Genomic DNA, 18078 nt, shown 5'->3' with positions numbered 1-18078 from the left:
TTTCAATCTCTTTTTTCAGATTAAGGAATGACTAACCATTCATTCAACGCCCCCCTCCCAGAATCCAGTCAGCAAGCACATAAGAGGCTGTTGTGTTTTCAGGGGGGCACCTCTAAGGTGATCTCTGAGTGCATGTTTTAATAAATTCAGTGTGGGTTTATCAAAACAAGATGATTGGTACCAAACAACCCTATTTTCAGTGAAGCCATCATGTATCTGGGGGAACTCATTTAACCAGAGTCCAGTGCATGGTTTTGAATGGCTTTCCTGGCCACTTGCACTGGCAGCAATGAACAAGTTACTTACCTTCGGTAACGATATATCTGTAAGAAACATTAGTTCGTGTTAGATTCCTTACCTTAGAATATCCCCAGGCGTCAGTCTGGATCCGGAAACTTTTGCGTAGCAGTACCCTTGCGCGTCGGTAGGCGTCGTCTGCAGGCGTCTCCTGCAGCTCCGCGTCCGTCGTCTGCGTCGTGATGACGTCGCTGGAGTATATAGACGCCGCCTCCGCGCGCTGACGTCAGTTCTTTGTACACAGCTTTTCCGCGCCAGAAGACGCAGAGCCATGAGAGAACCAACACTGGTGCCATTTGAAACTAGGGCCCTGAAAGGGATGTCTTTACCCTAGGTATCAGTTCGCAGAACGGGGAGGATGGGTGGGTTCGGTAAGGAATCTAATACTAACTAATGTTTCTTACAGATATATCGTTACCGAAGGGAAGTAACTTGTTCATCTGAAAGAAACACGTTAGTGTTAGATTCCTTACCTTAGAATAGATACCCCAGCAATACCAACCCCAGTGGTGGGTCTGCGAACCAATACATTCTACACCAGAAAGTCCTGGAGGACAGAACGGCCAAAGAAGCCATCCCTCCGGACTTGACTGTCCAGGCAGTAGTGCCTCGCAAAGGTGTGCAGCAAGGCCCACGTAGCCGCTTGGCAAATGTCCTGCAAGGGGACTCCCCGGCCCAGGGCAGTAGTAGCCGCCGTGGCCCGAGTGGAATGGGCCCTCAGCCCAACAGGAGGCTCCTTTCGAGCCAAAGAGTAGCACGCTTTGATGCAGAGAACGACCCACCGTGAGATGGTCCGTTTATGGACCGCCCGTCCCTTCTTCGCACCCACGTAGCCAACAAACAGTTGGTCATCCACCCGGAACTGGCATGTGCGATCCATGTAAAATGAAAGCGCACGTTTTGGGTCCAGACGATGGAGCCGCTCTTCATCCTTTGAAGGATGCGGAGGCGGGAAGAAGGAAGGGAGGGTGATGGACTGCCCGATATGGAAAGCAGAAACTACTTTGGGCAGGAAAGAAGGTCTAGTCCTCAGAACCACCTTGTCAGGATAAATGGACAAGAAAGGAGGTTTGACAGAAAGAGTCTGGAGCTCACTCACCCTCCTGGCAGAGGTGATGGCAACCAGGAAAGCCGTCTTTAAAGTCAGGAGTCGGAGAGGGCAAGAATGAAGGGGCTCAAAGGGAGCACACATTAAAAAGGTTAGAACCAGGTTCAAGTCCCACTGAGGCATCACAAACGGAACAGGTGGATACATGTGTGTGATGCCCTTCAAGAATCTCGTTACAATTGGGGACTTGAACAAAGAAGGCTGATCAGGAAGCCTAAGAAAGGCTGAAAGGGCAGAAAGGTAGCCCTTAATAGTGCCCAGAGCAGAGCCCTGCTGGGCAAGAGAGAGAAGGAACAGAAGAACCTCGGAGAGAGGGGCAGAAAGAGGATCCACAGCCTTTGCTGTGCACCATGCCACAAACTTGTTCCACCGACAGGCGTATACCGATTTCGTGGAGGGACGCCTGGCTGCCAGAATTACATTACAGACTTCAGGAGGCAAGTCAAATGGCCTCAACTGCCGCCGCTCAATCTCCAAGCATGGAGGTGGAGACTGGACAGGTTCGGGTGGAGGACCGTCCCCTGTTGCTGCGACAGAAGGTCCTCCTGAAGAGGCAGGCGGATCGGGGGACCGACTGACATGCTGAGTAGCTCGGGATACCAGTACCTTCGAGCCCAGTCCGGAGCCACAAGGATAACTTGGGCCCGGTTGCGCCTGATCTTCTTCAGCACTCTGGGCAGAAGTGGTATAGGCGGAAAGGCGTATAACAGACCGCAACTCCACTCGCGCCGAAAGGCGTCGCCGTGCGAGTGCCGTCTTGGAAACTCCAACGCGCAGAACTGATGACATTGCGCGTTCTCTTCTGTGGCGAATAGATCTAACCAAGGCTCTCCCCATTTCCGAAAGAGGCCTTGCGCCACGTCAGAGTTCAGACGCCATTCGTGATCCATCGAGCACCGACGGCTGAGTTCGTCCGCCCTGGCGTTCAGAGAACCTGCCAGGTGTTGAACCGTCAGTCACGCCCTGACGTTCCAGCCACTGCCAGAGGCGCAGATCCTCCTGGCAAAGGGTCCACGACCCCACCCCGCCTTGTTTGTTGCAGTACCACATGGCGGTGGTGTTGTCCGTGAACACCTGCACTACACTCCCGTTGACAAAGGGGAGGAATGCCTTCAGTGCTAGACGAATCGCCCGCAGCTCCAACAGGTTGATATGGAGCCGGGACTCCGCCGGAGACCAGATGCCTCTGATCTCCGCCTCTCCCAAGTGGCCTCCCCAGCCCTGGAGGGACGCGTCCGTCACGACAACGTGCTCCGGTTGGGGAAGGGAGAGGGACTTGCCCCTGACCCAATCGCGGTCCGTAAGCCACCACTGCAGTTGTCTCGCAGTGCCCTCCGAGATCAAGACGTGGTCGGACAAGTTGCCCTGATGCTGGGCCCACTGAAACTTCAGGTCCCACTGCAGAGCCCGCATCCGCCACCGGGCGTGATGCACCAGAAGGATGCAGGAAGCCATCAGCCCCAGCAGCCGCAGCGTCAACCTGACCGAAACCCGGGATAGCGGCTGAAAGATGGGAATCAACGCCTGAATATCCCGGATCCGCCGTTCCGGAGGATAAACCCGAAACTGCGCCGAGTCCAGAACCGCTCCGATGAAAAGGAGCTTTTGAGAGGGACACAGGTGTGATTTCGGCACATTGATGGAGAACCCCAGGTCGTGCAAGAGGTCTGCCGTCATCTGGAGGTGGTGGACGACTGTCTGGGGCGAGCCCGCCTTCAACAACCAGTCGTCTAGGTAGGGGAAGACTGAAACCCCTAACCTGCGCAGATGGGCTGCGACCACCGCCAACACCTTTGTGAACACCCGTGGGGCGCTGGTAAGGCCGAAGGGGAGCACGATAAACTGAAAGTGCTCCTGGCCTACCGTGAACCGCAGGTAACGCCGGTGGGCCGGCAGGACGGGGATGTGAAAATACGCATCCTGCAAGTCCAACGCTACCATCCAGTCTTGCGGGTCTAGGGCAGCCAAGACCTGAGCCAAAGTCAACATCTTGAACTTCTCCTTCCGGAGGAAGCCGTTGACGTTCCTTAGATCCAAGATAGGACGTAGGCCCCCTTTGTCCTTCTTGGGTACCAGAAAGTAGTGGGAATAGCAACCACGTCCTACTTCTGGCCCAGGAACGCGCTCGATGGCCCCCTTGGCCAAGAGGGCCGTAACTTCCTCCTGCAGAAGTTGCAAGTGGTCCCCGGACACACGGTGGTTCTGCGGTGGCATGGCTGGAGGAGTGGTCTCGAAGGGGAGGGAGTAGCCCCTTCGGACGATTTGCAGCACCCACCCGTCCGATGTGATCGTGCGCCAGCGAGCGTGGTGATGGCGAACCCTGCCACCAACTGGCGTCACGTGGGCCTGAAAGCACGGACTAGGAGGATTTTGAGGCAGATGCTGCGGGGGGAGATGTGGCCTGACCCCGCTGTTGTCCCCGACCGCCTCCACGGCGGTTTCCACGGCCGCCACCGCGTTGAAGTGATTGCTGCGGTGCGTGGCTGGCAGCACGAGTGGGGGCGCCCCTTCCGTGGCCACGAAAGGAGCGAAACGAACCCGTTTGCTGGCGCTGGGTCGAGAGACCCTAGGACTTTGCCGTGACCCTGGAGTCCTTGAAGCGTTCCAGCGTGTGGTCCGCCTTGTCACCAAACAGATGACAGCCATCGAACGGCATGTCCATCAATGTGTTCTGGACATCTGCCGAGAAGTTGGCGGATCTCAACCAGGCGTGGCGACGAATCGCCACCGTCGTGGACATCGCTCTGCCTAGCGAGTCGGTCGTATCAAGACCACATTGAATAGAATATCTAGCTGCATCTCGGCCCTCAGCTACAGCTTTGCCGAGTTTTGCCCGCACCTCCATGGGGCATTCCGGCAGCAGCTCCGCGACCGTATCCCACACAGAGTGGGTGTAGCGGCCCAAGAGGCAAGCGGTGTTGCAAGACCGCAGTCCTAAACTCAGGGACGAGAAGACCTTCTTGCCATACTGGTCATACCTCTTGGATTCCCGATCGGGCGGGACCGACGGGAATGCGGACTGGGAGGTAGAGGCCTGGATCACCAGGCTCTCAGGGGTGGGGTGGGTGGACAGGAACTTGGGGTCGTCCGGACAAGGACGGTGGCGTCTGGCCACGTTCCGATCAACAGGCGCACCTGAAGAGGGCCTGGACCACGTGCCCAACAGAACGTCTGATAAGGCTTCGTTAAACGGCAGCAGAGGCTCCTGTGGGCATGACCGCGGTTTGAAGACCTCAGTGAGGATGTTAGGCCTCACGGCTGCGACGGGGAGCTCAAGGTTTAAGGCCTTGGCAGCCCTCATCAACACCACTGAATAGGCAGCTCCCTCCTCCGATGCCACGGAAGGAGGAGAGACAAACCAGGGTTAGGAGAGTCATCCAAACCACTGGCGTCCCCCAAATCACCTGTCCAGTCCATGTCATACTGACACTCACGTGACAGAGGGTCCTCAGACCCCTCCCAGCCCTCACCGTACTCTACATCATCACCATAGTCGGTGTCAACCATGTAGACCGGCTCCACAGGGTCGACAGGCCCCATCGGCGTCGATCCCGGCGTCGAGCGACGCCGGTCCGACTCCGCGTCCGGATTCGGTGAGGGTATGGGGACGGCGCCGCCCGGGGACGGCGCCGCCCGGAGCCGGCGCCGGAGCCCCAGTGCCGCCCGAAGCCGGCACCGAGGAACCGGCGTCGCGCGGAGGCGGCGCCGGGGGCAACCCCGATGGAATCGGCGCCGGATTGGATGGACGTCCATCCGGCGTCGACCCCAAAGGCCCTAGCGGCGCCGGGATCGGCGCCGGTGTCGGAGCATCCGACGGCGTCGAGGTAGGGTCAGCTGAACCGCTAGGGCCCCCGGACGGGTTCACTGGGCCCGCAGGCGCCGTGGAACCCGCCGGAGGAGATCGAGGCGTTCCTCGTGGCCATGAGGGCCCTATCTCCTCAGGCGTCGCACCTTGCCCAGGGACCTGAGGGTATGGGGCAGGCCGCGCCGGCGACTCTCGCGGAGCCGCGGGGTTGGGGTCACCCGAACCCCGGCCGCATCGCGCGAGCGTCCGGGGGAGTCGGGGGTACGATGACGACGCCCCGACTTCTTGTGTTTCTTACCTGATGAACTCGACGAGTGATGTCGACTTCCGGAGCGCCCGGCGCGGCTCCGCGACCGCTCCCTCGAACGCTCCCTGGACCTCCGGCCGGACCGCGACTTCTCTCGACGCGGGGCCGACACCCGGAGCTCGAGCAGCTTGCGGGACCGCTCCCGCCTAGCCTTGTTAGTCAGAGCCCGGCAATCGACGCAGGAGTCGACGTCGTGGTCGGGGCCCAGGCACCGGAGACAGAGTCGGTGATGGTCCGTGACCGACATCGTGCGGTCACAACCGTCACAGTTTTTGAAACCGGGCATCCTACCAGGCACAAAAGATAGATATAAGTTGAAAGATCTTGGTCAAAGACCGGGTACCGCTCTTCAGATCTGCGTCCACTGGTGCGGAAAAAAGAATAACTGACGTCAGCGCGCGGAGGCGGCGTCTATATACTCCAGCGACGTCATCACGGCGCACGACGCCGACGACAGACGCGGAGCCGCAGGAGACGCCTGCAGACGACGCCTACCGACGCGCAAGGGTACTGCTACGCAAAAGTTTCCGGATCCAGACTGACGCCTGGGGATATTCTAGGGTAAGGAATCTAACACTAACGTGTTTCTTTCAGATAGGACTAAGCAGCACAAGAGCATATCTGCTCATGCAACTGAGGTGCATCCTGCCTTCCCTGGATGAGTCCGGGCTAGGCTGAATAGACCTGGGTTGCATTTAGAGTAGTAGAAGGAGATTTCCTTGCACCAGAGTCGGCCTGGTCTGCCTTGGACAATGCTATCTCCACCTCCTGCCAGGAAGCTTGGCCAGAGAGGACCAAACTGGTTTGGGCTGAGCACAGACACTCTACTCCAGAGAACAAAGAGAAATGCAGTATAAAATATTGGGGACCCCAAAACTTTAGAACTCGCTTGGATCAAGGAACCTGCCAAGTAGAAAAGCTGGCAGAACTGCCAGGAGTTATGCCCCTTTGCTGTGTTGTTGCTTTGTTGGGTTGGCCTGCAGGTGCTGCTTCTGCCTTGGGCAGGGAAAGGACTGGACTGAACTTTTTTTACTTGTTGCTTAGCATCTCCAAGGGCTTGAAATAGAGCTTGCCTCCTGTTCACGAAGTCTCAGGGGCAGCAGATTCAGTGACCACAGAGGGGGAAAGCAGTCGACACAGTCACCAACACCACTGCGGACTCAGTGTCCTGAAGGCACCGGCACACTTTGCACCGCAACCCTGGTCTCACTAACGACTACGACTGCCGGCACCCAGCCGTTGCTTGCACTGCAACCTGTAGGCACCGCACTCAACACTGCCTCGCTTCACTTTGCCATCCTGATCTCACTGACTAAGTCGCTGACTGGTTTGGGAGAACCGTTTTTAAGCTACACGACACACCGCCTTGACCCACACCGCAGTCGGAGGTGACAGACGCCAGCTCCCATCAGCCGGCGCTGTTGCTTGTACTGTGACCTGTCAGTACCACCTCACTCTGCACCGCAGTCCAGGTCTCACGGACACCGCTGGACGACCAACTGAGCCACTGCCTGCACCACACGCCTATGCTTCACATCGTAAACATTGCCACGACCGACCCGAACCAACGTGATCACCAGCAAAACAAAAATGCACTGTTTACAAGTCAGACCAACACCATTGCCGACGCAGTCGGACGGAACTGTTGGATTCTGTTTTCAGCACCGCTGTAGCACCGGACGGAGCTACAGACTTCAGGGAATTGCATTTTTAAGGTTATTCTTGCACAGTGAATATTTTTAAGTACTGTATGTTGGATTTTTTTGTAATCATTTTGGTCTAGTTTTGAATATATTAAGTATTGGATATTTTTTTAACTGGTGTGGTGTCCTTTTGTAGTGTTTTCACTGTGTTACTGTTGGTTATGTGCAAAAATGCTTTACACACTGCCTCTGAGATAAGCCTGACTGCTCATGCCAAGGTACCAAAAGGGTAAGCAGGGGTTATTTTAGAAGTGTATCCCCCTTATCCGGACAAGGAAGAAGGGCTCCAATTTGAACAAAGGTGCAAACCATTGCCAACTACAGACCCCCATTTCTAACAGTGACATGTCTTGTTTTCACTTTTGTTCTCACTAAGACAACCAGACTGAAATGGTAGTCATGCATGTTCTTGGTGAGGGGTCCCTTAGGGTGGCACAACTCGTGCTGCAGCCCTTAGGGACCCTCTTTAGTACCCAAGGCCCTAGGTACCCAGGTACCATTTATTAGGGACTTTGAGGGTGCTAAGGTTTTGCCAATTAGGGGAATACAGTTTTGGGAAAGAGCTCTGGTACAGGGGACCTGATTAGCAGGAACCCAGTGAACTTTCAGTCAAAATCACATCAGGTACCAGTCAAAAAGTGTGGGCCACCATGTCAAAAGGGGTACTTTCCTACACTCTATCAGTGCCATATCCTTGGCAGTGCATGAATGCTCTCTTTGGGCCTCTTCTGTATCTTCTAAGAAGTCACAGTCCGACCACCCAATTCTTACAGGGACACTCACTCTGTTTTGCCTGCAACATGGCATAGTGTGCCCTGCGTTATTTCTCCCCAACTTTTTATGTTCTTGGTAGGAGTCTCACATATCTAACCATATTTGAACTTAAGGTCCTTCAGTAAGCACATATGTCAAAAACTATAGGTGTCCTTTTGTGACAATTTATGTTGACAATAAAGCCAAAAAGGAAATAGAGTTTTTTCCATCACTTCTCCTATAGGAGGCCTGGGAATAGCCAGTACTAGGCAATACAGTTTTGACCCCATGTGGACGAATCTCTCAATTGGGGTTGGCTTTGGTGTGGGTGAGTGGGGTTGGGATTGGTGGGGAGCGTCCTCTTCTATTTTTAATCCCTTTTTCAATGTCGAGTTTTGTCATCAATGTTTCATTTCCGTTCTGCAGTCAGCATCTCAGCAACGCGTTTGTACTCAACAACAACTATCTGGAGCACTCGACATTGCTTCTGAAGCGAATGGTGGAATCAAACTTTTAACGATAACTACATGATGATCTCATCGTGGGCTTATGGGCAACGTCATAGGAGGCTGGCACTGCTACCTCTAGTTAATGCTTAAGTGGAAGGAGGGGAAAATAAAAAACAAAACCGATCATTTTGGATCTATCAAGTACATGGCGGAAGAATGCAAACTTTTATGAACCATGAAAAGTTTCGCACTGCAAAATTAGATCTTAAAGCCCCATCCGGATGCAGTCAGGTGAGACAGCATCATTGGTATGCGGTCTTTATCGACTGCAAAACAATTAATGTATACCGCACCTTGACACAGATAAGTGGGCGTAATAAAAATAGGGGCACATAATTAATTCCACAGTCTATTGGCTAAATATGAACTAATAGACAATCATTCACTTATTTTAGTTGGAGAGTAATTGCTTTTTTATATCACCAGACAGTTATTCTATTACAACAGCCAACACCACTTTTTAACAAATAAACCTAAACATCATTTCAGCCTACAATACAGAAATCAGCTTCGAAAGGCTTTTTCCACCGGATTTACTCTCCAAGCGATTAATTGCCATAAGTAAACATCACATGCCATTCTCAATCCCAAACACTGATACAGAGGGTTGCCTTGGTAACCGGAGCTACCACCCGACCCCTTGAGTAAATCCCTAGTTGATTAATTGCGCTAAATATAGGATCTACCTATATAGGGCATTCTTTGACCAGGGACCTGCTATATGCCGGCTGCTCGCCCAAGTCTCTCGTAGACTACAGACTCTTGACTAAATATTAGATGCTTACACACCTGTCCTGGTGGTGATGATGATGATCTCCATCACGTGAGATTGAAACGCTGTCGACCATGGAACAACCCAACTCTTTATTTTTATTATATAAAACATTGTCCAAAAAGAGTCTGTTGTTAATTTGGTGCATGTTTATTGTCTTCTCACCCACCACGCCTGTGAGCACTATATCTATACACTTCTTAGCAAATTGAAATATTGTGCAATAAATAAATTAATTGCTTGACAATGTTTAAATATTTCCTGCCCTGTACTTGCCTATGATACACTGTATAATGCTGAGTTATAAAAATATATAGGACTGATTGGTTCTTGCATTCCTCGCAATCGAGATCTATTGTTTCCTGAAACGCAAAAGGCTATTCAGCAAATTAGTCTGTCCTTCCATTCTAGATCTAGGCAGCATGTGTGTTTTTTAAAAGTTCAAAACTTCCATACCTGTTTGGCCAGGATATCTTCACAGGTGTTCAAGGTGATGCGCAACTTCCTGGCGCTGGTGTTATGGCAGCACGATCGCTCTGCTGACTGCAGAGAATCTCCCAGTTTCTGCAGCTCAGCCCTGAGGAGTCTGACATTCTGTGAAAAGGGAAAGCATATTAAATGAACATAGAGATCCGAAGTACCAATCTCCAGCAAGTCTACAATCGAGTCCATGGCTTGATGTAAAAAACAAATTTTAAGAAAGGCTGTAAGCAGCACCTTTTTCTCAAACATGTGTGACAATGTGTTGTTCATGAAGAATTGGTCATAGAAAACCGCAAATGATGAATCTAACTGCAATCAAAGGACTGTTCGGAAGGTCAAGCAAGAGAGATGGGTGTATTGTGGGACAGCTCTGTTTATTCATGGGAATGGCTCAGCTTTGTGAGGCTTCAAAATCTCCCCAACATCAGCCAGACTACAAAAATAGTTTAGGATTTATGACCAAGTGAATAAGGCACTAAGAGTATTTGCAAGTCTGGGTGTAGGGGCTGGAGGGGGTAAAGGGTGGGATAGGAGGAAGAGAGGTGAAAGGGTTTTAAAGTATAAACTGAAGTGCCAGGAAATATCCTAAAGTCATCCTCACTGTAGACTGCTTAAAATCGTATGACGTTTCTATATAACAACTAGGAACGTGCAGGTTCCAACATACCCATGCACTTGGGTTACAGATTAACAAACAAGAACATATTCTAACAGACAGGAGTGCTGGTTAGGATTGAAGGCCGAGCATGACTGGGGTCAGGGACAGTGGGAGATTTCCCGGTAGGCTGATACAAAATGGTCAAAAATTTGCTGCTGCCAAATAATGTTTATGTGCCCTGTCCCCATTTAATTATAATTTGCTTATGGGAGGGTCTGACAGTTAACCTACCAAATGCTTTTGCAAAATATACAAGTTGTTCTGTAAGCCTGCCTGAAAATATCTGGCATTTGTTTACAAGTCTGGCACATAAGGGCCAATAAATTCACCACAGAAGCACATATTGTGCACCCCGGGAGATCCCACACCGCACCCAGGGAAGGCTGGCCCCAAGCAGCGATATTTGCAAAAAAGTTTCATTGTAAATCTCTACACAGCCAGAGTGCATGCTGTATCAGAACTGATGGCAACACCCCAGAATCAAGGAAGAGTTGCAGAAAGATTACAATGTACAGAAGGTGTCCCAGAATCACAGGGGATAAAGCAAGAAATATGGGGAGTTTACCAAAACAAGAGGTCTTGTCTCCTGAAAGGCCAAGCCGCAGCGAAGAGAGCTGAGGCTCAGGCTGAGATGCTGGAAAAATCAAACAAGTCAGTTACAGAATGTGGGCAACACTATCACTTACCACAATAGTGCATACATTCTCATCTCCACAAAGGCTACCCTGATTAGTAGTCTGAACCCATTACTGCCCCAGCAGCAACCCCGGCCAGCCACAGCACACTATCCACAGTGTTGCCTTAACCGATTCACTTGTGTATAAAGATCATTTCTTCAGAGACGATTTGTTCCCACACCAAGGAAGAAGAGAAGGGGTGAAGGGAATATGCATACACTCCGTGATGCAGGCAGATCTCATTTACGATTATAGGGCACCCGAAATCCCCTCAGTAATCTTGGTATTGGTATACAATAGCACAGTGGCATCTCTATACATCATTACTTTGAGTCCATTCAACCTATTCAAAATAACGGTTTGCGAATGAAGTAACTAAAACATATTAAATCAACAGAAGAAAGGGATCAAACAGTGCTTCAGTAATGTAAAGTGATGTGAAAATAATGCTTCAAACAAGTGTTGCGATATTTATGCACCTACTAACAATAAGTGTTCACTAAGAGAAAACAGCAATGTTATAGTTATATACACAAAATAGTCAATGATGCTCCTTCATTTGTCAAACTTTCTTGTCCTTGTTCCATTAGGTTAGTACAGTCCACTAACTGAACTGCAACCATTCTATACATTATGAAATAAACCCAACACTTGTTCAAAGTATGATCTCATATCGTTTTACATAACATGATAGAGTACTATTATTTTCTTGTTTCCATGTGATTCATTTTGAGACTTTTGGAAACGCAATTTTACTAAGTTTGCAAGTAACTAACTTGAAATAAGTCTAATGAGTTTAAAATAATTGCATGGGGGGGGGCTGTGTTATATGCAGGTGCTTTTCAGCCACTCTTCACCAGGCTGGTGATGTCCACACAACTCCTTCAATCTACATCACAAATCTTGTGCACACCTATTGTTCCATCAACCCCTGGGAAAGATGAGACAAGGAGGATATCAGAAACCAAACGAAAAGCGCCTCAAAAGTTGCTAACTGTTGGATTACTAAATGATCCCCATAATTCCATTAAGGAAAGGTTCACTAACTGAAACCTGGCATGTAAATTGGATAACAGAAGATTTTGCCTGTGAATAATTGATATATTTTCTATCAGAAAAGCTATAAGCCTTTGGCTGAATAAAAGGGATATTCACAAGAAAGTTGTGTAGGGCTGTATGATCGAGTTGCTTGTTTGCGGACAATTAGGAAACAATAGGATGAGCTTTTACCTTCTGTCCCTCCTCAAGTTTCCTGTCCACGTCTACTGTGAAACACCGGGAGGTTGAAGGAGGAGGATCTCGCAGTCTCTCATACCGCTCAACATCTGGAAGAGTTCACAAGACAAATGAGAGGAGCTAATAGATACAACAGATGGGGGTAATAGAAAGGGAAAGAGGGAATAACAGGGATGCAGAAAACCGTATTAACTGTGGGGGGGCGGGGCAGCAAGGATGGGGACAGCAGCAGACAGGAGAAGAACAGCACATAAAACGAATGAGCCAAAGAAGGTAGGAAATAAGTTGCAGATAATTAGAAAGGGTAAACTAAAATATGGAAAGGAAGAAATAGGGAAAAAAGAGCTATCTAGGTAAGCAACAAGGCAATCATGAGATTCAGGGGAGGAGAAAGCTGTAGGTAAAGCAATAAACAGCTAGGGGCCAGTGAAGTACTTACCTGTAACTTCACCCTGGCGATTGCAAGCACAACTGATTTTTAACTACTCATGCTGGTGGCACTGAACACCCATTGTTAAGTTTAGAAAACTCATAAGGAGTAGTTTCTTACCTACAACTCCAGTTATGTAGTAGGGGTATCTCTGTTATAGTCATAATCTGTGAACAGTCCCGTCCATGTGCGAGGACCACAGGCTATCAAAATAGTCTCTTAAGTTATCCTCTTCTGCAGTCTTGCATAGACACTTAAGAGAAAATCAAAGACAAATAATGCAGCCTGCAATTAATTAGGCTACACTGGCCAGCACTGCATCTTGAAGTGAAAACGATAGCCAAATAATATTAAAATTTACTCATTTTGCTAAGTTTCACACTTAGAGAAACTCCTTCACAAAAATCCTTTATCATGATAGAGAGGAAGGGTTGGACAGACAAGCCCCATAGGCTGCCATTATGAGTCTGGAAAAGGGATACCGTGCCTTTAAGGAAACCTTTAGAGACCCTCGGTATCCCATGATGCACAGCCAAGTTACTTTCAGTTCTTTTTGAAGGTGTATAAAGCCAGGCCTGTAGCATTCAGGATTTTATCATTTCATCCACCAGGGAGGAGGGCGGGCCGCTTATGACTAGAACAGAGATACCCCTACTACAGAACTGGAGTTACAGGTAAGAAACTACTCCTTCTGTAGTAGGGGATCTCTGTGTATAGTCAAAATATGTGAATATAATGGCAAGCCCATTCCCAACAAACTAACCCAGCGGTGGAAGAAACAGACAAAACCACTACTGTGCAAATAAATTCCTCAGCGAAGCCTGCCCAACCTGAGCATCTGCTCTGGCATCAGAGTCCAGGCAGTAATGCTTAGTAAAGGTATGGACCGACTTCCCTACAGAAGTCTGCAATGGGAACATTCTGCAGCAAAGCCGTTGTAGCAGCTTAGCCTCTGGTTGAGTGAGCCTTAGGCTTACACCCTAGAGTCTTGTTGGCCTTCTGGTAACACCTTTGGATACAGGACACAATACATCTAGAGATGGACTGTTTAGAGGTGGCAAGACCAGTCCTGATCGAGCCATAATTAACAAATAACCGATCCAATCTACGAATCTCCTTGGTCTTATCTAAGAAGAATTTCAACACTCACATCAAGAGAATGAAGGGACCTCTCCGCCAAAGAGGAAGGATGCTGGAAAAAAGTTGGTAAAGTGATCGTTTGATTCACATGGAAATCAGAGATCACCTTAGGGAGAAACTTTGGGTGAGTCCTCATGACAAGCTTAGATGCATGAAATACAGTATAGGGCTCTTGGCAACACAGAGCCTGGATCTCACTCACCCTGCGAGCCGATGTTATAGCCACAAGGAAAGCTGCCTTCCAGGATAGGTGCTGTAGAGAAGCCTTATGAATAGTCTCAAAAGGCTCCTTCATCAATCTAGATAGCACCACATTCAGCTCCCACGAAGGCGATAGACACCTCAAGGGGGAAAACACCTTCTTCAAACCTTTCAAAAAATATTTGATAACAGGGAGTTGGAAAAAGGAAGTTTGTGAAGGGCATTTCCTATATACAGTTAAGGCTGCGAGGGGGACCTTAATAGAATGAAAATTAAGGCCAGATTCAGCCAAATGCAACAAGCACAGAAGAATGGCATCCTCCTTGCAGGATGTAAGATCAGCATTCATGGAAGCGCACCAAATGCAGAATCTCTCCGACTTGTAGGTATACGAAGTCCTTGTAGACGGTCTCTTAGCTTCTTTTAGTATCTCCATGCAATTCTGAGGCAGATTTAAATGTCCATACTAGCTCAGGAGTCATGCTGCCAAACTCAACAACGAGAGGTTGGGATGCACCAACTGCCCTCCGAACTTCGTTAGAAGGTCCAGCCGACATGGAAGTCGACGATGCGGCAGGAGACCGGTGTAGGAGGTTGGTGAACCACCACTGCCGAGGCCATTCCGGAGCAATGAGGATCATCCTGGCCCTGGATTGGGACAGCTTGATTAGCACTGCTGGGATCAGGGTAATGGGTGGAAAAGCTTAGAGAAAGCTGTTCGACCAGTTGATCCACAGTGCATTCCCCTGCGTTTCTGGTTGGTAAAACCTGGAGGTGAAGTCTCGGCATTTTCGGTGTTCTGCAGTGGCAAACAGATCGATTCCTGGAGTGCCCCATCTTGCTAAGATGTTGAACACCTCGTTGTTTAAGACCCACTCGTGGTTTTCTTGAACGAGTCTGCTGAGCGAGTCTGCCTGAGCATTCTGCACACCTGGCGGATGGGTCGCCGTTATCGTTAGTCCCCTGGCCAACAGCCAGTTCCAGATCTCTTGCGCTTCCCGAGACAGTGTGCGCGATCTTGAGCCCCCCCTGCTTGTTGAGGTAATACATTGTTGTTGTGTTGTCCAGCTGTACAAGCAGCTAAGTGGTCCGAAAGACGGGTGGAAGGCCTTCAGCGCCAGATGAACATCTGAGTTCCAGAAAATGTATGTGATACTTGGATTCTGTCTGAGATGACATGCCCTGTATCTCAAGGTGGTCCGAATGCACTCCCCAGTCCTGGAGAGACGCATCTGTCAATGGTCTGAGTCGGTATCTCCTTGTGGAATGGAATCCCTCTGAGTGAACACTACCACTTCAGGGATTGTAGAGCATGTTGAGACAGTCGGATCCTGTCCTCCCAGCTCCCACGTTTCTGGTCCCACTGATTCTCCAAACATTCCTGCAGTGGGCTCATGTGGAGGCGTGCATACGGAGTGAGAAAGATACACAAGGCCATCGACCCCACACAATTCTCACCGTCATCGTTGGAACGGACATGAGTCTGAGCCTTCTGAAGGATGGATAAACGTTGCTCCTCCGAAGGACACACACTTGCCTTGAGGGTATTGATGGAGGCTCCCAAGTACTGCAGATACTTAACAGGAGTCGGGACAGATTTGGATATGTTGATGTGCAGACCCAATTCGTTCAACTGAACAGCCGTCCTGTTGAAATGCAGTTGCGCTTCCCAGTACGTGGATGCTATGATCAGCCAGTCGTTCAGGTATGGATAAACAAACACCTTGCACTTTCTCAGGTGCGCTGCAACCACAGCCATGCATTTTGAAAAAACCTGGGCGCAGACTTCAGGCCGAACGGAAGTACTGTGTACTGATAGTGGTTGGTGCAGACTAGGAACCGCAGGAACTTCTGATGCTTCTTTGCAATAGGGACATGGAAATATGCGTCCTGCAGCTCTATGGCGCAAAGCCATTCTCCTCGATGCAGCTGAGGATAAATCTTTTGCAGGGACAGCATACAGAACTTTTCTCTGCAAATCCATTGGTTTGCTTGTCGCAAATCAAAAATGGGCCTTAACTCGATTTGGTCCTCTTTGCGCACAAGAAAGAAGTAGTAGTTTCTTACCTGTAACTACAGTTCTGTAGTAGGGGTATCTCTGTTATAGTCATAATCTAGTTAATAGTCCCGCCCATGTGCTTGGACCCCAGAGCAATCAAAAATAATTCTTAAAGTGTCGAAAAAATGCAGAACTGCACAGACACTTAAGAGAGAATTAAAGACAGATAATGCAGCCTATAAAACCAGGCTACACTGCCCAGTACTTCAACTAGAAATTCCACCAAAAATCCACAAACAGCAAAGCCTGTCCAGATTTCCCTTGCTTCAACAGCAAAACCCCTCTAGAATGATAGAGGAGGAGGACCTGGACACACAAGCCCCATAGGCTGCCATTATGTGGCTCAGAACAGGATACTGTGCCTTGAAGAGAACTTTCCAGAACTTCACAGTATCCCAGAATGCACTGCAGGTCCCTTTTACTTTCAGTTCTTTTTGAAGGCGTAACACTCCAGACCTTTAGCATTCCGTACATGAATATTTCTCTCCACCGGGGAGGAGGGCGGGTGCTTAGGACTATAACAGAGATACCCCTACTACAGAACTGGAGTTACAGGAGAGAAACTACTCCTTCTGTAGTAAGGGATCTCTGTGTATAGTCCTAATCTAATGAATAGAATGGCAAGCCCATCCCCACAACAAAGCGGCGGTGGAAAACAAGAATTAACACCACTATTGTGCAAACAGATTTCGCAGCGAAGCCTGCCCAACCGGAGCGTCTGCCCTGGCATCAGTGTCCAGGCATAATGCTTAGCAAAGGTATGGACCGACTTCCAAGTGGCCGCCTTCCAGATTTCTGCAATTGGAACATTACAGAGCAAAGCCGTCGTGGCAGCTTTGCCCCTGGTGGAATGAGCCTTAGGTTTACCCCCTACGGTCTTATTAGCCTTCTGGTAACAGTTGTATGCAGGACACAATCCACCTAGAGATGGACTGCTTAGAGGTAGCAAGACCCGTCCTGACCGATCCATAATTGATGAACAATTGGTCTGACCTACGAATATCTTTGGTCTTATCCAGATAAAATTTCAACACCCTCCTAACATCCAGGGAATGTAAGGACCTTTCCGCTGGAGATGAAGGCTTCTGAAAAAACGTAGGCAAAGTTATAGTCTGGTTGACATGAAAATCAGAAATAACCTTGGGAAGAAATTTAGGGTGAGTACGCATAACCTTAGCAGCACGAAATACAGTATAAGGTTCTTGGCAACACAACGCCTGAATTTCACTCACCCTGCGGGCCGATGTAATGGTCACGAGGAACGCCGCCTTCCAGGACAGGTGCTGCAACGAAGCCTTATGAATGGGTTCAAAAGGCTCCTTCATCAATCTGGACAGCACCACATTCAAATCCCATGAAGGCGAAGTAAGCCTGACAGGAGGGAACACTTTCTTCAAGCCTTCCAAAAAGTCTTTATCACAGGGATCTGGAAGAAGGAAGTCTGTGATGGGCATTTCCTGTAGGCAGTCAATGCAGCGAGATGAACCTTAATGGAATGAACATTAAGGCCAGACCGCGCCAAATGTAGAAGGTAAGGAAGGATGCCACATAATGGCAGCCTATGGGGCTTGTCTGTCCATGTCTTCCTCTCTATCATTCCAGAGGGTTTTTGCTGCTAAGGCAAGGGAAATCTGGACAGGTTTTGCTGTTTGTGGATTTTTAGGTCTCGCCTGTCGATGCGCATCGAGCAAGCGAGAGTATTGGGACTTATCCACTCTTTATCCACACTGCAAGGAATCGTGGCGATTCCTTGCAGTGCCCGTGACTTTTAAGCTCAATGCGCATGCGCATTGAGCTTAAAAGCGCGTGCACGTCCGTCTTTGTTTACCCGCTCCGCCCCCTCCCCTTCCCGCCGTGTCGCATTTCTCCTCCCCCCTCCCCTCTCTTCCCTCCGTCTTGTTTGTTATTTTACCCGCTCCGCCCCCTCCCCTTCCCCTTCC

General features: G+C 49.6%; 1 protein-coding gene across 2 annotated transcripts in view; it reads right to left on the bottom strand.

Annotated features, from left to right (window-relative positions):
• The window catches only part of KIF20A (kinesin family member 20A), a 183028-nt gene that overhangs the window by 27186 nt on the left and 137764 nt on the right, over positions 1-18078 (bottom strand). The window contains exons 17-19 of one of the 2 annotated variants that reach the window (XM_086931820.1): positions 12303-12397; positions 10961-11029; positions 9711-9848 (exon numbers count right to left, since the gene is read on the bottom strand). In XM_086931820.1, the coding sequence (XP_086787946.1) occupies positions 9711-9848; positions 10961-11029; positions 12303-12397 (302 nt within the window). The remainder of the gene's footprint in view (positions 1-9710; positions 9849-10960; positions 11030-12302; positions 12398-18078) is intronic. The other variant, XM_086931821.1, reaches the window with a different exon arrangement.

Source organism: Lissotriton vulgaris, chromosome 7 (genome assembly GCF_964263255.1).
Source record: "Lissotriton vulgaris chromosome 7, aLisVul1.2, whole genome shotgun sequence".
Taxonomy (NCBI): Eukaryota; Metazoa; Chordata; class Amphibia; order Caudata; family Salamandridae; genus Lissotriton; species Lissotriton vulgaris.
Note: the sequence above shows the minus strand (reverse complement) of the source record. Positions and strands in the feature narration are given on the sequence as shown.